This window comes from Bos mutus, chromosome 17 (assembly GCF_027580195.1).
Source record: "Bos mutus isolate GX-2022 chromosome 17, NWIPB_WYAK_1.1, whole genome shotgun sequence".
In the NCBI taxonomy this organism is placed as follows: Eukaryota; Metazoa; Chordata; class Mammalia; order Artiodactyla; family Bovidae; genus Bos; species Bos mutus.
The window spans coordinates 18,888,218-18,902,087 of NC_091633.1; the positions used below are offsets into that span (position 1 = coordinate 18,888,218).

The window sequence follows — 13,870 nt, forward strand, 5'->3', positions numbered from 1 at the left end:
AGGGATAGAGACGCTGAAAGGCAGGGAAAGAGCATGGGAAGGGAGGGGAGCTGGTCAGAGCCAGTCTGACTCTCCTTTGCCTGCTGTCTAAGAATAGCTAATTTTTCTCCGAGGGCTTACTAAGAGAGCTAGGTGCTCATTACCTCATTGTCCCACACAATAATTCAGTGCCCTAGGTTCCTGTTACTATCCTTATTTTACAGTGAAGATATTCCGATTTCAATCAGTTACACATTTCTGAATGGCCAAGGAACCACAGAATCTGGGCTCTGGAGGAACAAAGCACATTTAGTCTAATATCTGAGATTGACATACAAGTAAACAGAAAGGTGATTGACTTGCTCAAGACCACACAGCAAACAGCTAAGAACAGAAATCAAAGGAAAGCATGTTTCATGTCCCCATTTCCTATTTTCCCGTTGCACACAGGCCAACATCCTGCAACCCTAGCAGAATGACTGTCTTAAAAGAGAGTCAGGCTCCGCTGGTGGCTCAGTGGTAAAGAATCCGCCAACCAATGCAGAAGACACGGGGTTCAATTCCTGATCTGGGACTATTCCACCTGCCTTGGAGTAACTAGGCCTGTGAGCCACAACTGCTGAGCCTGTGCTCTGGAGCCCAGAGCCCCAGCCACTGAGCCCACGTGCTGCAACTACTGAAGCCAGTGAGCCCAGAGCCTATGTTCTACAACAGGAGAAGCCACCGCAATGAGAAGGCCTGCTCACTGCAACTAGAGAAGGCCTGCATGTAGTGACGAAGACCCGGCGCAAACAAAAACAAATAAGTAGTTTTAAAAAGAAACAGACACAAAAAAGGAAGCTTTAAAGGGACAAAAAGCAAGTATGAACCAATTAAAAAAAATATATATATATATGTTTATATACATGGATGTGAGGGAAAAAGCTCCAAAAGTATGTTCAGCAGATGACTAACAGAAGTTATTCTCCAGGAAGTCAGAACTGAGGAAGGAGACATTTTCTATCCTGTAACCTGTAATGTTTATTAAAAAAAAAAAAACAAACACCAATCAGTTAAGATTATAATATTATACTCAAAACTTCTTTTTTTCCCCTTGGCCATGCAACGTAGCTTGCCCCAACCAGGGACTGAAAACCCAGGCAACAGCAGTGAAAGTCTCAAATCCTAACCACCAGGCTACCAGGGAACTCCCTACACTTACAACTCTTAGACAGGTGAACTATCCAGAATAAATAAGTCCATAAAGACAGAACGCAGGTTGGGGTGAGGGGGGAAATAGAGCCTGACTGCTGATGGTATAAGGCTCTGCCTAAGGTGATGAAAAAGTTCTGAACTAGACAGAGGTGGTGGCTGCACAATACTGTGAATGTGCTTAACACCACTAAACTGTACACTTTAAAATGGTGAAAATCGTAAATCTTCTTTCTTGAAGATTCTAAGCTGGTGATCTAGTCAGTATAATTAATCAATAATGAAAATGGTAAATATACGTTACCACAATTTAAAAATGTACATTATGAATGAAAGAAAAAAAAATGAATTTCTGATAAAAGCTAAAACCTAGCCATCTGGAGACTGACATTAATATTAATACTTTGGGGAGTGTCTCTAATCCCAGGGGGTCTGGTTACCATGAGCCACCATTAGCAGCCATCTCTGAGGCCTCAGAGAAAGAGACAGAAGAAAAGACATCATCTTTTTGCCACAAAAGTCAAAGATCATGACTGATCAATCATCAAGGGGGAACCAACACTGGTGAGAAACACAAATCGTTCAATAGTAGTGGGAGCAGGGGGCATCAGCTAAGAATTCTATCTGGAACCCACATTCCTGAGCTGACTTTTATTTCTCAGCCAGTGCAAAAGAAACCCCAGCATCTGAGAGGAGAGAACAAAAGGACCTATAGCGAGCAGCCAGGAAGAAGCTGTTCACCCTCTGTGACAACACACTCATTCTAGAAGCTAGTCTTAGGTTCAAAATCTCTTCTGGGTCTCTAGGGACGGGGAGGGGCTGATGGCCTGACCAGACAGCCAGGAAGTAGCTCTCCCTACTCTGGAAAAGGTGATTGGTCCACTTCCCCCATGCAGGCCACACAATACTCAGAGATGAGAACAGAGGCTCTGATTTTCCTGGGGCTTTAAGGAGACTTGTCCACCCAATTTATAAGCTCTTTAGCCTGAAAAGGCTTTCCTCAGACAAGACTCAAGACTATAAATATCTCTGAAGACAAGTTAAGTCAATAAATAAGCTAAGTTGGCTAGATTATACCAAAAAGAGATGGGTGAGCCTAATGGTAAGCCAACATTCAGAAGGCAGTAGGGAATGGTGGGGACTGGGGTATATAAGATCATTTGTTACTCATTTCTTGCTGCTACAGTCAATAGGGTCACAAAGAGTGACTAACTTTCACTTTCAGAGTCAGTCAGAAACATAAGCCAGGATAGCCAAGATATTTTAAATAACTCTTGATTTTTTTTCTTTTTCACTTACTCTTCTGATTTTTTAATGTTGGCTGCTGCTGCTGCTACGTCGCTTCAGTCGTGTCCGACTCTGTGCGACCCCATAGACGGCAGACCACCAGGCTCCCCCATCCCTGGGATTCTCCAAGCAAGAATACTGGAGTGGGTTGCCATTTCCTTCTCAAAAGCATGAAAGTGAAAAGTGAGAGAGAAGTCGCTCAGTCGTGTCTGACTCTTAGCGACCTCATGGACTGCAGCCTACCAGGCTCCTCCGTCCATGGGATTTTCCAGGCAAGAGTACTGAAGTGGGGTGTTAATGTTGGCAAATAATTACAAAAATATGTTCAACACTGCACAGGTCAAATGCCATGCCTAGAGGCTAGATTTTGTCCTAAGATTACCAATTTACAGTTTTTGTCCCAGAACCAAATAAATGTGTTGCCTGTTCTGTAAAGAATGCCATTAATAGTCAACTTAAGACCTTCTCCCTAAATTCAGAGTGGCCTCTAAGAGAGAGAATCAGTTTCTCTACAGCAGCCAAACAAAGCATGGTCTAGGAGGTAAGCGCATAGACTTCCCCATCAAGCAGTACATGTGGCCTTGAGCAAGTCACTTAACCTAATCTGTATCTCAATTTTCCCATCTGTAAAATGGGGGTAACAAAAGTAACACAGAGGATTGCTAGGAGGTTTAAATGAATTTATATATGAAAAAGACCTATAGGAGCACACAGTAATTGAAATCCACTCATTATCACACATCATCATGAGCTACCACTGAGCCCCAAGGTGGGGGTTGGGGACGAAAGAGGCTGGGCTCCTTGAAATTTGTCTAAGCTCCTACCCTAGGCCTCCTTCACACTACCACGGGGCCAAGGCTGAATCTAGCCTCAGAGGGCCATCAGGTGGGCACAGGTGAGGGCTACAAGGGGCTGAATCCTATCCCTAGAAAGAAATCTGACCAACCAGGAACTAGCAACACTGCACATGGACATAACAAAGTAAAAAAGGCTCCACAACAACACTTCCTTTTCAGATGAACATGTGTTTTTTAAACTCATTTACAACATTTTGGAAATCTAATGCTATTAGTGATGTTATTATTGATGAAAATACCTTGCTTTCATTTTATAGGACCTTAGAAGAGAAAAGTAGCCACAATGCACAATTCTAAGGCTTCCTTTAGGAAACCCAATATCTAAAACTCCATTCCACAAGATTAGAGGGTCTTAAGCTGGGGTTCAGGAGCAGGCTCAGGAGTCCAAAACCCTCTGATACTGCGTGCAAAATTTTGTGTGTATATGCGTACTTTCATGAAACTCTCAAGAGGTCAAGCAACCTCCCAATCAGTCAAGAATCAGTTTTAAAAAGACCTATTTGAAAGTAAAGATATGCTTTGTGGGCATATTCATCACAAAGTTCTTTTACTTGGCAATTTCCCAGAGTCATGAGATCTGAATTCACAGCATCTGCAGGGAATAACCTGCTATATAAAGTGAGATACACCTGAATTAATGATCCTGTACACCAGCTCCCTCTGCTGGTGGCACCTGTTAAGCTACCTGACACAGCCCCAGGTCTCACCTCCACTAGACCCCAAGAGTTCAGCCCCTGATCGCTGAGCACCTCAAAGGCAGCAGAACAGTCTTAATATTTCTATATCCCAGGATCTGACACAATGTTTTCTAAGTGAACAAATGTACAAATGAACTAATTAACAAATCCTGGGTTGAGTTTGCAGCCATCAAACAAGAGACATGAATTCAGTTTTCAACTCCAGTGGGCAGATGATTCACTTGAGAATCAGACATTGGAGAAGGAAGCCCAAACATCTCTGAGGCCTCACAGCCAAAAACCTTATCAATGCCGAGATAGGAGGCAGTTCCACACAGTGATATCCACACAGGCACTCTGAAGGCTTCATCCTGACCCTACTGTCCAGATATAGGTGACAGAGCTGTCCCCGCAAACAGGTCATTTTACCTCTCTGAGTCAACTTCCTTGTCAGGTACCTACCACCTGCTGAGCCCTGCTACCTGGCAGGTAGTAAGCTTTCAACAGGGCTTTCTTGGTGGCTCAGATGGTAAAGAAACTGCCTGCAATGCAGGAGACCAGGGTTCAATCCCTCTGTTGGGAAGATCCCCTGGAGGAGGCAGTGGTGACCCACTCCAGTATTCTTGCCTGGAGAATTCCATGGACAGAGGAGCCTGGCAGGCTATAGTCCATGGGGTTGCAAAGAGTAGGACATGACTGAGCAACTAACACACACACACACATAAGCTTTCAACAAATGTTATGATCACTACCAGACAAGGTCTCCCAGTATATTTCCTATTTCTTAAATACACTTCATATTTGTAGTCTGCCTAGAACAGCCTTCCTCATCTGAAGAACTCTATGTAATCTCTGAGGCCCAACTCAAATTCCCTGTACATAACTGTCCCAGAGCCCTGGCCCTCATGTGGCCAATGAATGTCCCCTTACCCTACTCCCCTGACCTGGGTACACACAGGCACTCAATTCCCTGCCTCCCAATTTCTTTTTGGCCACACTGCTAAGCTTGCAGGATCTTAGTTCCCCAAACAAGGACTGAACCCATGCCACAGTGGTGAAGTCATCAAGTCCTGGAGACCACCAGGGAATTTCCTCCTGATTTCTTTACCTGCCTGCTTCTCATTCCCCTGTGGCCAACACAGCTGGTGCTCAACGAGCTTGCTCAATAATTAGGCTCTGGGAGGGAGGTGAGAGAGAGATGGGAGGAAGGTTCAAGAGGGAGGGGACATATGTATACCTATGACCGATTCATGGTGATGTATGGCAGAAACCATCACAATGCTGTAAAGTAATTATCTTCTAATTTAAAATATAAAAATTAATAATAATTAGGCTCTACTTAAAGACCTCTCAATCCTGGTGGCCCACCTGAGATGGTCACTTAGGGGACAACCAGGATGAACAACCTGTTCACATGAAACAGAGGCATCCTCTGCGGTAAAAAAGCCAGCCCAGGGCAGCAAGTCTCCCTGAACATGATGTCAGGAGTTTGTCCCCAAGCCCAACCACAGCACTACTGGTACACTCTAAGTAGTGACACCCTACTGTCCTCAATGGCTGGGATTCTCAACATGTCCTAAGAGAGAGATCACTGTCAACTGCAGAGCCAACTTCCACTACGAGATCCCCTTGCAGGGATCTCAATGGTGGCCTCTACTTGGACACCCCAGATGGGCTTGTTTGGACCCGAGGTCCCTCTCCAAGCATGGACGTTCCCCCCAGGACAGTCTGTCCCAAGCTCCCTGGAGCTGAGCTACCCTCGAGAACCTGTATGTTGAACAAGACCTGCCCAACCCTCCTTAGCTGCCCAGCCCAAGGCAACCCCCTTTGCCCACCTTCACACCCTCCAGGAGGGCCTGGGGGTCCTCGATGCCCTCAGGGACACACTTCTTGTTCTCCGGGAGGGATTCAAGTTTCTCCACCAGAGCTTTCAGGCCCTTCAGTTCAAACTCGGTGAGGTGGGTCCATTTGGCAGAGACCTCAGTGGCAGGAGAGCCGGTGGGCGTCTTGGGGTAGTCAGTGGGCATCGTGGCAGACTTCACGCTGTCCTCTGACTCGTTTGACAGAGTCCTTTTGAGGAACCGCATGGCAGGGGCTTTGGGCTTCTTCCCGGGGGCCTCCTGGTCCTCGGACGGGGTGCTCGTGGGTGAGGCAGGGCCATCGGTGGATGCTCTGGGGGTCTTATCTGCACCCTCCTCCTCTTCCTCTTCTTCCTCCTCTTCCTCCTTCTCCTCCTGGGGCTGCTGCTCACAGGACTCCTCCTCCATCTCCAGCCAGGAATCAGATGAGAAGCCGTCTATGCTGGGCTTTCTTGGGGCATCTAAGAATGGGGTCGGGGCAGGAGGCGTGGAGGGAGAATGTCACAAGAAAGAGATGAACACCCCAAACTCCCTGCTGGAAGTCCCTGGAAGCCCCACTTGCTGTGCCTCCCTTTCCTCTGCACACTGAGCTCCTTCTGACATTCTAATGGCCTCTGCCTCCCTCAGGCCCTAGAAAGACTGCCATCAGACAGACACAGCTCTGCTTTTCCCCAGTTGTGTGTATCCTGACAGGTTGCCTCACCTCTCTGAACACACCTGGTACTGTATCTTTCAATATGGGAAAAAATAAAGCAAAAATGAGCAAATATTAAACGATTCCATTCATATCCAAAGTCCAGAACAGGAAGAAACTACATAAAAACAGAAAGTAGATTCGTGGTTGCTTAGGGCTGAGGTCACGGGCTTGGGCTGAAAGGACATAGTAGCTCAAGGGCACAGAATGCCTTTGGGGATGATGAAAATGATCTAAAAACTGACCGTGCTTGTGTCTGCACAACCCTGAGAACACATTAAAAATCACCGAATGGTACATATTTAAAAGGGTGAATTGTATGATATGTGAACTATATCTCAAGAATGCTCTTTAAAAAATTTAGGCACAAAATATTTCCCTTGAACACTCATAGTGAGCATTAAATAAGGCATCACAGAGCATTGTTCCTGGCACACAATTAGCTCTCAAGAAATGAGGTGTCCCCCAAATATCCCCCCTTCTCTTTGGTAGGGGGAAACTGGCAAGAAAATTGAAGAGAAACGTGGGTACCAGTGACCCAAACGTTACCGTAAGACTTCCTCTCAAGCCTGGAACAGAATAAGGAACTTTCTTCTATGGCCCTAAATTTCCAAGTGAGAGTGGTGACCCTCTCTTTCCTGGTCCTGCGGACTGCCACGAAATCCACCTCTGGTCCCCAAGGGAACATGTAGCTACTGCAACCATAGAGGTCATCACACTACTTCAGGATCATTTCCCATCTGCTACCAGGCTGGAAGCTCCCCAAGAGGAGCCTGTTAAGGTCTGGGTATTTTTGAGCACCTGAATCATCTAACAGGGATGAAACCACCCACCCCCCCAGAACCCCAGACAGAACTGAATTTCCAAAAGGCGCTCCCCAATCAAGACCCCCCCCCCACCAGCTGAAACATTGGTTCTCCATCACATGTCAGGCCTGAAACCCCTGGAAGTCAGGACAGTAGTCAAGGGAAGGAAGGAAGAGGTTTAGTAAGAGGGAAAAAACAAATCTAAACATCTTGTAAATCGCAGCAGAAATTGTTCAGGCCCTAAAGGAGATCGGCCGACCCCATCTTTCTATCCCATGATGAGAAAGATGCAGTGAGTGCAGCACAGTGACTCTAGCATCCAGAAGAAATCCTCGACTGTAGCAGCTCAGAGGCTGAGGGGAAGAAGCATATTCTTCCTACAGATCGCTCTTCGAGGCTGTCACAAGCTACATACAACTTCAGGGTGGGTGCCTGTGAGCCAAGATTCAAGGACTGAGCCATTTGTGGGGGGAGTGTGATGTCCCTTTAAGTAATAGCAGCTGGGCAGGGCGTTGCAGCTGCAGCTATAAATGCTCTCTCCCTGCCTCTGTCAAAACCACCCACCGCTCTGCCAAGCTTGCACCCCCAACTCTGGTCAACCCCTCCCTCTGGCTTATAACTGGCCTGGGTTTTGGGGAACTGGTTGAATCTCTTAGGACTGCTTCTATATAGACAAAAATCTAACCTCTAGTGCAGGGAGAAAAAAAATCAGTTGGTGGCCAGGGAGGGACTAAAAAAAATAGAATCAGGAAACTTTGCTCGGTGGGGAGCCTGTCTCAGTAACCATGCCAGGGGACTAGCCCCTCCCCACCTCTGTATAATCAACCAGTAAAACCTGGGGGCCACCAAGATGACTCTGTTGGAGGTCATGATTTCCTTCACTTAGGACTATTTCAAGTGGGAAGCTAAGAAGGATGACTTCCCTGCCCCTCCTCAAGAGTCTCTAGGAATCTGCCCGATAACACTGGCTCAGAAGAATTCCTGGAACCCAGGACTCCCAAAGCCCCACTGAAAAAAATTACTTCTGGGAGGGGATATATGTATACGTATAGCTGGTTCATTTTGCTATTCAGTAGAAACTAACACAACATCAAAAGCAACTGTACCCCAATAAAAATTAATCTTTAAAGATAAATAAAAATACTGACCTAGAGATGGAAAAAAAAAAACAATACTGCTGAGAATTAAAAAAAAAAAAATTATTTCTGCTGCAGCTGAGCTGTTGAGGCAGCCGAGCAAGGCTCACTCACCAATAAGCATTGATTCTCTCTGGTATTCCTGAGTGAGGTAGGACCGCTGGGTCATACAGTACACGTATCTCTCCAAGACATACCAGCACATCTCATAGTAGAAGGGGTAACGGAATTTGGGCTGCACCTGAAAGCAGAGATCCAGGAGCAGAGGTCAGCTTCTGGAGGGCAGAAGGGAAAGGCGGGAGAGAAGGGCACTGGGATGGGGTATGGGGGAGTTCCTGGGAGTGGGAGTCATTTTCATCATCTTAGCAAGAGCACAAATGGTGTGAAGGAAAAATGCAGGGGGGGCGGGGGTATGGGCTGGAGGGAAGCGCTGAAAGGGGCAAGATACCAGCATGCACGAATGAGGAGGAAGAGCGGGGAAGAGGCCTATGTGAGAGCGTCATTGCAAAGGTCCTCGAGCTTTGCACAGGGAAAGCTGTACAGGGTCCACTTTGTGCTTCGGTGAGATGCAGAGAAACAGAGGTGTCCCCTGATCTGATGGCGGAGGGCGCGGGTACCTGCGGCTGCGAGCCCCTGCCTGATTCTAGCTACCACAGACACAGGCTCCTCGCCCATTCTCAAAAATCCTTGCATAGATTCTACCACCGCTCCTTCCCGCCTTGAAAAACAGAAATCAAACCCCAAACCTTACCCGTTTGTAGACAGGCTGTCAAGTATCTCCTGTACTCAAGAGAAGGAGGCCACAACAGACGGACCAATGAGGATGGAGGGGGTGTGGCCTCTCCTGCCATCAGGGGCGGGGCCTCAGAGGGGCCCACCTCCTACGCCTCCCCCACGACATCTGGCACTGCCAGCCTTAGCTCCACAGAGGACTCCCTGTGACACAAGTCCCACGTGTGACCTGGGACAGTCCTAACACTGCAGGACACACCCCCCGGGTCTGGAGCAGGCGTCCAGCTGGAGATCCCCTTTTGACTGTTTCTTACAGGAGAGGAAGTATAGGTGCTGAGAGTTTGGTGCATCAGAGCTGTGAAAAGGCCGGGGGCCCCAGGGGGATTCCAATGGTTGGCAGCACGGACTCTATACGGATGAGATGGCAGCAAGAGATGGGAAAGAAGCAATAAAACTGATGGCCCTGGCATGGAGGAGCCTTCCAGAAACTACATCCCGAGAGGGCGAGGGTGGTGGGAGATGGTCCGTCTCCCACAGCTGGGCCCTCTTCTCTGAGACCACTCATGGCTCCCACATGTCCACATTCACTCCTGGACCCTCTCACCGAGCATGCATCAGCCTTGAGGGACCTGTGTGGCGGCCAGAGACCCCTCCTCACCTCTCCTGTCCTCTAGGAACTCAGGGAATTGGGTGTCAAGGAAGCGCACTCTCCCACCTTGCTTTGCTGACAACCAACAGGTGAGATTCTACATCTGGGAGGAAGGCAAATACAGGCAGACCTAGATGCTCCATCTACTCCATCATCCCTAAAATCCGGTCTTCCTGCCTCTCTTGATGTCCACCTGGATAAGGCCCCCTCTCTGCTCTCTGAGAGTCCCAGTTCCAGTTCCCATCCATCCCAGATCCCACTGACTCAGTTTCCCGACTGCAAGGCCCTGTCCCCACTTCTCCCATTTGCATCCTGGGTCCATCTGATCTCCCTGCCTCTGGGGGATGGTATGCTTTAGGATGAGATCCTGGCTGCCGCATGCTTTTGAGCTCCTGGGGAGATGCATGGAGTTGGGAATATCATTTAGCGGTTTCCTTGGCTCCAGCTTACTTTCCCAAGAACCCCAGTTTTATTGCTGGGAGAGTATTCATCGTTTTTCACAGTCATTGGATCAGTGTCCTCCAGAGTTTGAAAAGGAGAGAAGCTCTTGGGCCTGAGGCTGTCCTGGCCTCCTGTGAAGAGAGTTTGGGGAGGAGGTGGTTCTCAGCCCCACCCCACCCCTACTCCAGAACAAGGGCCAAGAGATTTTGAAATAAATCGTCAAAACCTACAAAGCAAGTTGAGGACAGGCAGGTCTGCCTCTTCTCAGACCCTCCCTCGCATCTCCTGACTTGATTGATAAAACTCTCAAGTTGCTTTTGACTTCTCAAATTTGGGAAACCGTCTGAGCCACTTGGCCCTGATGGGCACCAAGGCACCTGAGAATCTTTCTAGATTAAGAAAAAAATTGTTTTGTAGTTCCAGAGAGGAGGATAAGTCTCCCCTCATCGTTGCTGAACCCAAGGGAAACCAGCTGGGTGAAAACAAATGCTGATGAAAGAATTATTTTTTGTTTTTGTTTTTGTTTTTTTTTTTAATTTTTTTTTTCCAAGAGAGCACCGCAGGAAACAAAATTTGCAAAGAATTGACTTACAAACAGGTTGTCGCCTTCCACCCTTCGCCTTCAAAAGGTTTCAGCCACATGCCTGGGAACATTAAACACACGATTGCTCAACATTACTTGTTGACACATTCGGAGCCTCACCAAATTGAGCTGATCATCGAAAGGCAAGGCAGTCAGAAAGCATGCAATGCTCCCAGCCTAGGGGAGTAATCAATCTCTCAGCGGGTCTCAAGGGGTCAGTTTGAGTTCCCAAAGGTCCATTCGAGTGGCACCTGGCCTAAGCCCTTCCTCCTGGAGCTGAGTGACCTCAGGCGATCAGAACCAAAGATGTTTCGGTGCATCTAGAACCCCAAGGTCTCAAGGACTTGAGAAACTAAAATATGAGGGTGGGTGGAAGTGTCTTAAAAATTGTTTTTCTCCTGGAAAAAAAAAAAAAGTCAATGGAAAAAAAAAATCCAATGGTAGGGGAAAGGTGGGAGGAAGGATAAATTATCTGCAATTTCCAAATAGATTCGCTAGCTGAGAGGGAATGGGGCATGTTGGCATTCATTACCTTTCCTGAGAAGGCTGTTTTCACTAGAGCCATTGGGCGGGGGAAAGAAAGATAAATATGAGAGACGGCAGTTTAGTGATCAATTGGACCATTCCTATCCTTTATCAAGCCAACTGGAGTTAAAAATATGGAGTGAGAGTTGTTGAGATGCTATCTTCAAATAATAAACATGCGACACATCCAGTCTTTGGTTAGCTCTTCACCCCTCTGCTTATCTTTAGAATGAGAGGGGAAAGATGGTCAGGAAATGAAAAACCCAGTCCCAGAACACCTGCACCTGTTCATGCTTGCTTTATGGGCAGCAGGGTGGTCACCTCTCATCCAGACGAGAAAAATTCAAATCATGAGAGCCAGACATGCTTCCTAAACATAAGAGAACATTGGGGTTCCCCTGATGTCTATGGGGAGGTCCCCCACCTTGGGCCACAAAGGCAAATGATTTTTCTAAATCAAGCCCATACCCCAGGGCTTAGAGACTGATGGTTTCCTCTGTCCCGCCCGGCATTTGGTTTCCAAGCAAATCCATGTTTTCGGACTCTCGAAAAACTATTTTTAAATGGCCATAACCTTCTTAAGAAAGCTCACAGGGATATAAAAAATTAAGCTGTAGCGAGCTGACGAGGAGCAGCCCTGGCATTTTATCTGGCTTCCAGGGCTCTCTTCCCAGCATCTTTTGTCTGCTTTGGCTCCTAAGACATAAACAATCGGGCCTTGTAGCCAAGCCCTCTCCAAAGACCAGAAATCAAAGCAGATTAAACAGCCTGCTGCTGGTTCCCGCCCAGCCTGCGCCCCATTCCCCCCACCCCCACCCCCGGCCTCTCCCCCTCAACCCCCCGCCCATCCACCTGCTTCAGGAAACCAGATGGGATGCCCACTGAGACAGGGAACAGTGGGCCTTAGGGGAGGGGGCCCTGCCGTGCTCATCTCGATGTAGGCGCGATATTCCACAGCAGCTCAGCATGGCGCTGGGGGTTCCACTCCATTACCCTCCCTCCCGCCTCCTGCTGATGGGGGAGGGCAGCTGGGCTCCTAACAGAATGACGACAGGACCCCAATCCACGGAGAAGTAGGATCCAGATTCCCTCGGGGGGAGCGGGGACAGCTGCCAAGTGAGTTTCTGTAGCCTTTAGAAATACCCCAGCCTGACTCGGGCTTTCAGGAATTGCCTGGAAAGTTGTGTGCTTGACTTCTTTCTCCTTTGCTCTCCCACACCTACCCGTCTGCTCACAAACAAACCGGTCCATTCTTTAGGGGCTGGCCAAAGGACAGTTGGCCAGAGTCCCAGACAGCTCTTGACCCAGACTACAAGTTGACCACTGGCACCCAAATGGTGCCTTTCTCTAGAACACCACGGGGCAGCAGCCTCCAGACCAGGGCTGGGACTGGCCTCACCAAAACCAGGAGAGGGATGGTCGGCAGGCAACAGAAGAGAGGCATGAAATTCCACAAAGCTGGACCCCTGGGATCCAGGCATCCCAGTAGCAAACCCACCAGGCTGAAGATATGCACTCGCCCTTGTGAACACACCTGCCCACTGAACACAGCATAGAGTGGTTCCCAGGGAACCTGTGGACGAGGCTCCTCAACACCAGGACTACTAAAAAGGTTAGTGCACACAGAGTGGCTAAGACTTTGACCCATGCATGTGATTCCAGGCAGACCAAGGCCCGGAAACAAGACCAAGAAAGGCAGGAACCCTGAGCACAGAGCATCTGCTTCTATGAGAGGGTCCATGAATGGCAACCCTCTCTGGGGCAAAAGTCACTTCCAAGGCAAAGCCTGAGATGGCCAGGTGTGGTCTACCCATACAATGAAATAGAATTAAGCCCTGGGAACAAAGCACTGACAGATACCACAACTGTAGATGAGCCTGAAGATGCTGCTAGGTGAAAGAAGCCAAACAGAAAAGGACAGGCCATACGATGCCATTTCCATAAAATATCCAGAATAGGCAAATCCAGAGACAGAAAACAGACCAGTGACTGCCAGAGGCTGGGGACGGGGGAGTGGGGAGTGACGGCTACTGAGGACGGGGTTTCTTCTTAGGGTGATGAAAACCCCTTTGCATTAGAAGTGATGGCTGTGAACATCGGCACATGCTAAACGCCAGTGAATTGTGCACTTTGTGTGTGTGGATTACATCTCAATTTAAAGGGAGAAGAAACACTCGAATAACTGTTAAGAACGAAGAAGTAGGCCTTTTGTGTCCTGGCTTCCCACTCTCAGACCTGTCTCAAATGCCCGGGGACACTGGGTCTGTTTCCTGCATGGAAGGGACAGGGATTTTCAGAGGAAATTTGTGGAATGGGAACAGAGTGGAGGACCCAGGTCAGGTGTCTGAGGCTTGGACTCTGCTCCTGGGGTGTGAGGTAGGGGAGACTTTGTGTCAAGAAGACAAGGGCCCCACCCCCCCAACAGCAGCAAGCAGACACTGAGACGGAGCTCAG

General features: G+C 48.2%; 1 protein-coding gene across 7 annotated transcripts in view; it reads right to left on the minus strand.

The window, feature by feature from the left end:
* KDM2B (lysine demethylase 2B) overlaps positions 1–13,870 on the minus strand; it is a 118,602-nt gene that overhangs the window by 56,183 nt on the left and 48,549 nt on the right. For all 7 annotated transcript variants that reach the window (XM_070386199.1, XM_070386198.1, XM_070386201.1 and 4 more), the window contains 2 exons: positions 8,601–8,727; positions 5,827–6,311 (listed from right to left, as the gene is read on the minus strand). In XM_070386199.1, the coding sequence (XP_070242300.1) occupies positions 5,827–6,311; positions 8,601–8,727 (612 nt within the window). The remainder of the gene's footprint in view (positions 1–5,826; positions 6,312–8,600; positions 8,728–13,870) is intronic.